The sequence below is a fragment of the Mytilus edulis genome, chromosome 8 (assembly GCF_963676685.1).
Source record: "Mytilus edulis chromosome 8, xbMytEdul2.2, whole genome shotgun sequence".
Classification (NCBI taxonomy): Eukaryota; Metazoa; Mollusca; class Bivalvia; order Mytilida; family Mytilidae; genus Mytilus; species Mytilus edulis.
This window is the reverse complement of record NC_092351.1, coordinates 23,586,391-23,595,981: the sequence shown is the minus strand read 5'-3', so window position 1 is coordinate 23,595,981 and position 9,591 is coordinate 23,586,391. Positions and strand designations below refer to the sequence as shown.

Below are 9,591 nucleotides of genomic sequence, written 5' to 3'. Positions count from 1 at the left end.
TCTTTTTTCATATATTTATTTGAATATACATTATAGGAAATAAAAATAGAATTCAAACCACAAACGGTAAATAATTATATGAGTACTGAATAGATACATGAAACTATGGATAATATTCTATTATATACATGTATAAGATTCGTAATATAAGTAACACAAAGATTGTATTTCGAAGACCTGAATATAAAAAAGGTAACTGTGTTTAATTTAATCGAAATGCAGGCTAATGTCGATCTCATTTTTTGAATGAAGCGATTCCGCACCAAATTATTAAATTCCCTATTAATACATGAACAAATATAAAAAAAAAAACAGGTAATGGCGATCGAAACGGTACTGAAATAATGTTATGTGTAGATTCTTAAATATTGACTTAATATACTTTATAAGTAACAGATGATTATTAGTAAAATATATTTAAAAAAAATTAAAAAATATATACTTTATACTTTCATAACACAAAATTCTAATGAGATATTAGTTACAAACACTATTTACATCAGTAACACAATTTCTTATGTAAATGATAGTTAAACATTTGAGTTTCAGAAAATTATAAAATGTTGCACACAGCGAGGTCATACAAAGACATTCAAAATAACTTTTTCTTGTTAACAGAATTGATAAAATAGGACCATTATTCATACATTTGAAAACTTCAGATCAAATGGATAGGATAATTCCCTCAATAATGCTAAAATTAAATGTTTTAAGCTGTAAACTATGTTCACAATAATTATAAAGCAATTTAACAAATGCTTAGAAAAGAGTGGAAAAAATACAAATCTGGTTATGTTCTATTATGCTATATAAAAACATATATTATTGAATATACTATATAAATGCATGTCTTGTTATCCGACAAACGGGAAAAGTAGTGAGAAGAGGTACATATTCTTCGAAACCATCAATTTTCATCCTCTTTGGTGCCTGTTTCGTCATTGTCTCTAAAATTAAATGTATGAGTTGTTTTATACTGACTTCACAAGATCGGTACCTTTCGCTAAGGCAAAGAACATGTGTTTACCTACCATTAAGGGTGTTCACTTGTCATGTTTTGGATTTTTTGTCAGATTTTCGGAATCCTATTGTTCTATCCATTAAAATGCCACAAACAAAAATGCCCGTTGACCCCCGTTTTCTATTTATAAATCTTTTACATGTATAATGTTAAGCCATCTGTAAAAGTCTTATAAAAAATCTTTGTTATTTTATAAGAGTTTTGGAGAACTTAAACTTGTCAATGATAAAGCTTTGAAAAATCAAAGCAACATATACTAGTATTATGTTATTTTGAAACTGAGTAACGAACCTCCTCAAGTCCCGTTTTTAAGTACAACAACCATATTCAAACAAACAAAATTTCTCACTGAAGACTTTTAAGTAAAAACAAAACTTTAAACGCAAAAGAATTGAAAGGAATGCATGAGCGAATTAAAAAAAAATCGCATTTATAGAACTTCTGGATAATTTTAAATCTCGGTCTGTTTCTGAAATTAGTTCTAACATACTTTTGATCTTTTAAACCTCCATACCACCATTCTCCATGCGAAATTATAATTTTTCTTTAAACGACAAAATTATTTTATATGTTTTCCTATGTGAAGTTTACAATTTAGGACGCCAATCACGCAAAGCAATGCATGTGGTTTTCAAATTTGATAGAAGCTTTTTGTTCCTTTTTGTTAAATATTTGTCTGTTTTGAGATTGTGACACAGTGATGACTGCTGTACCCATATTTTGACTATTTACCTATAATGTCTGTTTTGATCACGCAGCGTTGTAAATATAATGGAATATGATGCAACTGTCAAACAAGTGAGAGGTTTAGCACTATAAAACCAGGTTCAATCGACCATTTTCTACATTTGAAAAAAACCTGTACCAAGTCAGGAATATGACAGATGTTGTCAATTCGTTTGATGTGTTTTATCATTTGATTTTGCCATTTGATTAGGGACTTTCCGTTTTGGTTTTCCTAGGAGTTCAGTATTTTTTTTTATTTTACTTCTTAGTACCGTATTCAAATAGACTGTTATATTCCTTATAGAGATAAACTAAAGCAGAGCTGTTTATTCAAATATCAATATCTAAAACCCGTATTATCAAAAAGCAGAAAAAAAATATGCAATCTATCATAACTTTTTTGGATTTATAAAATATAATGCAGAAAAAACCCCATTATAAGCAAGGAATGATGACGCAAAAAAGTATCGCGGAGAAGCTGAGCAAAAAATTGTTTTCATTCATTTGGTTATGTTAAGAAAACAAGAAAGTGCAAAGTCTATAAATTATATATTTAGGCTTTATAAAGTTTTAATCTATTCAACAAAAGATCTTCTACTTTGCCTTTTAAGAATTATGTTATACAATAGATTACGAAGGGTTATTGTAAAACTACCATACTAAACGATATCTTTTCCCGATATGTCACAGTTTGACGTTGCGAAAATATCATTTAACTTTACTAACGTCATAACCTCCCCTGTAACAGTATCTTATGCCCTTAATCTCTTCTTCTTTGAATTTTATAATTATGGTTTTTGACATTCCAGAGGGTTATCTATGAAATCTAAAATTGACCTCTATAATAACAAAATGTTTTCAAAACAGAACAACACACAGTATAATTAGCTTACTTACGCAACAAGTGTTTTGACAGCTGTCGATGGCTCCTTCCATGAATCCAGGGCATTCGGCATGGAATTGTATTGGTCAGAGTATTGTTTTTCTTGTCGAATTCCGGATGTTTGAGATACATTTGCTACGAAGTGAATAAAAATAAAAATAAAAAGTAAGATAAACAAAAATACCGAAATTCCATGGACAATTCAAAGCGGTCTCTAACCTAATTGCAAAATTAACCGTTCAAACACGTCAAACAAATGAACAACTATTGTCATATTTCAAACTTGAAACAAATATTTTATTATGTAGAAAATAGCAGATTAAACCTGGTTATTTTATAGTTAGCTTAACTTGTCACTTGTATGACAGTCGCATAACTTTCAATTATCTTGACAACAATGTGTGAACAAAACAAACAGACAAAATAGGGATTCAATCAAATATGGGTACAGCAGTCAACATTGTGTTATAACCTTAATCACTATAAAACAATCAAATATGTCAACAAAGAAAAAACAAAAAGGCCTATTTAAAAGCACATTACCAAAAAATGATAGATAAAAAAACAAAAAAATACCCAAGCACAAAATCTCTATGACGGAATGTATAGATACTAATCTTAGCTACGTCAAATGAAAATTGCCATAAATAGACTACACAGTAAAAATGATTATTTACTGAGACAAGTTAAGTACACAATAATACGACTTCATGGAACTTCCCATCAACTCGTAAATAAAGCAAAAGGCTCAAAGGAAAAAAATGTATATATGCACCTTGATTTGGATTACCACTGTAGCAGGCATAAGGAGCTGAGCTCATTGGTCCGTGTCCATCGGATGAACATAGGCTTCCTATTAAGAAATCAAAATAAAGGTTAAGTACAAAGACATTTAAATCCTATGTTGTTGGTGCTTTACACTTCAACACACTCATACATGTACTTCTTTATATAATGAGCCTGATTAACGATAACAGTGTCGAAGAAAATAATCACAAAATATAACGTGTTTATACAAAAAACACGACTTACATCTGTTTTCAAACGCATGATGTGTAGTATTAAGCATTATACTTATATTATTTTCAAAGACAACAATTCACTTTCTATATAAAGTTAGAGAATGTTTTAAAGAGTGATTGTAGGATGACATCAAATGTGTTTATTCATGCATACAAAATATTTTCTCACTAGAAACACTTCATACATTTCGTTCGTACTGAACATAGATTCTTGTAACATGCATGTCAAGTTTTTCTTTGATCTTCAGGTGAGTTAGCTTCGGTTATTTGTAGAGAAGTGCAATAACTCAATGAAAATTTAGTTATTGCACTCGATCTACAGTTCCGTCCTGGTGTGTCACTTGTCATAGAAAAAAACAACCAATGAAAGCTAAGACCAGTGATCTAACTACTCTCAAATTTGAAATTGGTATTTCACTGTTTAACTTCATCTCCTTGGACTAGTTAACCATGAAGATAAAGACCATGTTATGTCCTAATAAATTTAAACCAAATACATAGCCAACAATATATCCCAGAAAAATCTGAAAAAAGGAAGGGAAACGAAAGGATTCACCTAACTCTAAAATAAAAATGGTCCCCTATACTTGAAACACATGAATTCTCGAGAAGAGTTACAGAAAAAATAACGTTGACTATACACGACAAGGCGATATTAGCAAATTGGTGAATTAATGTTTTTTTGTGTGTAAACCTGAACATTAATAAGTTATTGTTAATGGACTTCCACTCATTAAAGGTATATTTCCGTGAATTGAGCATGCTTTAGATATTAATCTCTAAACCCAAGGTAATAAACAAACTCATCATTCAACGGTCATTAATTGTAAATCTAAAACATGAAGAAGACAAATGAAAAAAAGATGAACAATAGTCAACATTCCATCATTTTTTAATGTTTTCATTTAAAAATAATATTTGTATTCTTTATGTAAGACGAAAAATTGACCAATCAATCTAGCTATCTTGATAAATAATACTAACTATCACCATTAACTATTCCATTGAAATCATCATATTCTTCGTGCATTGGAGGAGGTGAAGGAGGTGAATGTTTACCTAGCGCAAAAAATAAACGCATTTTACAAATCAGGAGATTAACAAGAAATAAAAAACCCACAATACATGCATTGGATATACCAAATTACGAAATCAACAGTTTACAATTCGGTTTCTGATGGACACCTAATTTGCATAGCTTGCTATATAAATGATATTCTCTCACTAAATAATCCGAAAATTTGGTGCCTATTTTAAAACGCATATATATCCCATCGAGGATACAAAAGATATAGCGATGTTTGTCCCATATCTTTACTTACATCTAGAAATTGACAATGAGGGTCTGTTAAAAACAAAATTTTACGACAAAAAAGATGGTTTCAGTTTCCTATTGTGAACCTTCCATTCTATGTAGTAATATTCCAGTAGCGCCTGCATACGGAGTATATATCTCCAAAATGATACAATATTCCCGGGCTGGTATTTCCTATCATGATTTTATTGATAGAGGGTTGCTGCTCACAAGGAAGCTATTAAACCAAGAGTTACTAATGTTGAAGTTGATATCATCCCTTCGTACATTTTACGGACGCCATCACGAGTTGGTTGACCGTTATGGAATAACCGTTTCTCAGATGATATTGGATATGTTCCTTATGTCGTAACTACAATCCCCTTCCCTTTATACGAATGTGACCTCCCAAGATTAGACTTTTTACCGACTTGCCGAATGTTGAACAGAATCTGCCTATTCTTCCGGAGCACCTGATATAACCCCAGTATTTTTAAGGGATTAGTGTTGCTTAGTGTTTAGTTTTCTATGTTGTGTCTTGTGTACTATTATTTGTCTGTTTGTCTTTTTCGTTTTTACCAATGGCGTTGTACATGTAAGTTTATTTTCGATCTACGAGTTTGACTGCCCTTCTGGTATCTTTCACCCCTCTTTTGGTATTATGTTGTGTTAGCACTGTTGAAAGTTAGAAGAAAAGTTATACACTTAAAAACTTATAAAACTCTGTCACATTATTTATGTATCAGTAAATCAGTGGTTGACATTTTTTGGTGTCTTTCACAATTGTTTTTCGACATTTTATTAGGAAAACAATCATTTTGGTTTGTTCCACATTTTGTAAAGCTGGACTTTTTGATAGTTTTCTATACAGTATGGGTTTAACTCATTGTTGAATACTTATAGTGTTTTCCATATACACAACGCATTACGATGGCATTGTCAATTATACAATTTCTACTTTATAGATTTGTATAAAGTGAAGAAAAAAAAACCCGTATGTTTTAAAACAATTTTTTTTCTTCAATTTTGCAGTGATGAATTACGATTAGGCTGAATAAAATCCTGAATAGCTATTCATTCATTTCCGAAAACAAATCGCAGTCCTGAAAGCATATGTACGAATGTTGTGTCAAGTGAGTTGACAAATCTCAATTAAATAAAGAAATTTCATTGAATTATGTTAATGATGTCAAAACATGCTACTTGAGTTACTGCAACACATTCAGAAACAGGTTTTTAGTGCGATAAGTAACATTATGAGGTTTTATTGTCGATCATCGGGGACTTTTTTTTTATTTATCAAACTGAACCAATAAAAAAAGTTTGCAGAGTGGAATCTGTCTGGACCAAAATCATCTACTGCTGATAAGATTTTTGGGACCGCGTTTATTTCTTTCCATAATGATTTTAAGGAATTACAACGGTTTGGCAGATTGACGATTTCGATCAGTTGACTGGTGATTCTGATAATCAATATAGTTTTACGATGTTAAGTAAAACACTAAAACTGTAAAAAATATATCATTTTAGTCTTTTATTGTAAAAATATATATCATTTCAGTCTTTTAAAGAGTCAACTGGCAAATATAGTTATTTTCATTTATTTGTTGATCTTAAGTTTATAGGCTTAAACTTTTAAAAAGGAGTCAACTGACAATTTTGACACTATTGACCTAATTGTAAAGTTCATTTTGCTGGACGTTTTTGCTTTAAACAAATGATTCACATCTTATAGTTTCTTTAACAGCAAAAAACGGTATGACATCCTAATTCATTTTAAATAACGATTTCAGCCATGTTAAATCATGTGTTGCAATTGTCTTGCTGATATTGTTTTTGCATTTTACAGTTTCTTTCTATCATCAAAAGATTCAACTAAACATGCAAGCCACACAAACCATCGTTTAAAAGCAATAGCTAAAGATTTCTGATATATTTACTGATTAGTAGATTTTGTCATTATGATCATTTTACAATTGAGATTATGATAAGACACTAACAGTTTGTTTATTTATAGATTACCATACATTATCTAGAAATTGTATTTGTACAAGGCTTAGAAACAAATAGAAAGCGAGGCTTTGTCGAGCGTGACTTCCTGTTTTGTGCCGAGTAAAAAAAAATATATCTCGAGACAATTTATGGTTATGATTATATGCTGCAACTCATATTACTGTTCAAAATAAAATATTGAGGGTGAAAAGCATAATATTGTCAATTAGAAGCGGACGATTTAAACTTTTTGCGAACTTGTATGTTTTATTGACCTATTTTATTTTTTACAAAATCCTCGTTCAAGCATAAGATCTCCTTTAAGAAGTCATGTGACGATTTTGGACACCTTGACATACTCTTAGATCCATTTTTGATGAAACCGTTGCTTCGTTTTTAATCATAGATAACAATTTGCAAGGTTACACAGCATTTGGTAGAATAGTCATGTTAGACGTTGATTCTTTAAAAACAGTGGAGTCGATAAATGATTTTGGAAATTTGATTATTATCATGAATCTTGTACTGATCATTTACACTGTGTCTAAACAACACCGGCAAAACTTGTTCAGACTCGATGGTATCTAACATACGGCACAATGACGGAACATTAATAGACAGAAGAAAGGTAGTTTTCTCCTTATTTTTTTTATGAAGAATATATATAAATATACAACTATTTTCTATTGTGAGGTGCAATATTTCTACAACCGTACTTTATTAACAGAGAAATAAGTAAAAATGCACGTCAAAATGACGAATTGAGTGAAACTTGTATCGAAATTGTTTAATTTCTCGTTAAATTGTTAACATTGTACGGAAAGAAAGGTACGGGAAGATAGATACTGAAACATAGATTGCAAAACAAGTCATTATGAAAATCTCAATACTTGTATTTCTGAGTATGGAACGAAAGAAATGAGTCATGTCAAAATGGAACTTTTTTGTCAATGTTTACCAACCGGTTTTGTCATAGATTTCACAATGCATAACCCGGTTTGGTCAAATACAAAAATCATAATCGCATACCATTATAATTGATTAATTAAAAAGGAGTTTTGTGGGTCGTTGAAAACAAGTTCTTTCACAGGACAACGGCTTATTATTTATATGAGTCTCAGATTCAAATAAATAATAAGCAAACACTTGATTTCCTACTCTTATAGAACACAAATTTTTTTTACTTTGCATTCAAAAATATATTAACAACTGAATAGAGGGAAATGAAGGGTATAACGCAAATTGAGGTTGAAGCTCTCAAATATGCGTTTTCTATATGAATTATGGAAAATGCATTAAACTTGAAATTAGAGTTTACGGTCCTAAAAATCGAAACGCACAATTGATATGTGATTTTCTCGTACAATAGGATGGGCACCTTTATAAGTAATCTACTCATTCAATGAATGTAATCTTTTCTATGATAGTTAAAAATAAATCTTCTTAAGGATAAACGTTGATAATAAGACAAATGTATATGCATGCATAATCGACATAGAAAATGAATGTTTATAGGAAGAAAAGAATTACAACTACCATGCATTAAAAATAAAGTTTATTTATCACCAATTTAATTAATAACTACAAATACTACTATGTATAAATTAGTATAATAATCTCAGGTCATCAACAAAATTCAATAATAATTATTTTGTTAACCTAACTAAAATGTATAATAAAACCGGGTCTGTACTGTCGCCGTTGTGTTATGATGATCGTACACTGAAGTTGGACAATAGATATACGGACAGACGGATTTAGTTTATTTCAAAGTGGACGTAATTCGAACACCTTTATATATCGCCGAACGTAACGAGACGAACAATATTTTCACTATGAATCAATATAGTTTTGGTAATCAAAGGTGGGATCGGGGTGTGCAACCTATACGTCTTCTAGATTCGCCACTTATCTTATAAAGTGTATACCGAATTAAAATATTGTAAGAAATAAGAAAACAAGGACTCCAGCAAAATCGGATTATGTGAGTTTGATTATGTTCATTATAAACATTCTCATTGATATTTTTAAACAGGCGAGAACAAGTGATTCGAGTTAGTATGCGTTTTGAAATGTTTGTATAAAGCTGCATATGTCAAAAGTAAGAAGGTTTGACTGTAACATATACAAGTATGGAACACAGATCTAACGATTTTTTTTTGGCCATATGTCCATTACCCTTGCCCTTGACCTCATTTCTATATCATTTTTCCTTTGGCCACATGACGATTCGTGTGACCGTGAACTTATTTCCTTGATTAATTGGTAAATGTTCAGGCTTTGTGTTGTTGGTTTTAATAATAAGAATATGTTCATGTCCGTCTGGCAGGATTCATTAGACCTCGACTTAAATGGTTCGAAAACAATCGGTTAAGTTTCTGAGACCATTTATTTTTATCTTACAGATTTTCAAAATAAATTGAATTGAAATCATTTGAGCATTGTGACTTATCAATGCGTACACTTCAGTATAAATAATATGCCTTTTATTTTTGTTGCAAAAAAAAAAAAAAAAAAAAAAAAACGCCCGTGAAGTTGTTTGCTATGTTCGATCAAGTTATCTCGTTCGTGAAATTGGAAATTATTAAGTTTTTACACAATTTATTTTTAAATTCAAGAACGGTGCAATTTTGTTTGGAATTCCTGATGTTTT

General features: G+C 30.5%; 1 protein-coding gene across 3 annotated transcripts in view; it reads right to left on the bottom strand.

The window, feature by feature from the left end:
• The window catches only part of LOC139485117 (uncharacterized), a 52,380-nt gene continuing 42,789 nt past the window's right edge, over window positions 1-9,591 (bottom strand). For 2 of the 3 annotated variants that reach the window (XM_071269258.1, XM_071269259.1), the window contains exons 16-19: window positions 4,637-4,711; window positions 3,406-3,483; window positions 2,645-2,765; window positions 1-947 (exon numbers count right to left, since the gene is read on the bottom strand). In XM_071269258.1, coding sequence (XP_071125359.1) covers window positions 908-947; window positions 2,645-2,765; window positions 3,406-3,483; window positions 4,637-4,711 — 314 coding nt within the window. In that variant the 3' untranslated portion in view covers window positions 1-907. The remainder of the gene's footprint in view (window positions 948-2,644; window positions 2,766-3,405; window positions 3,484-4,636; window positions 4,712-9,591) is intronic. The other variant, XM_071269260.1, reaches the window with a different exon arrangement.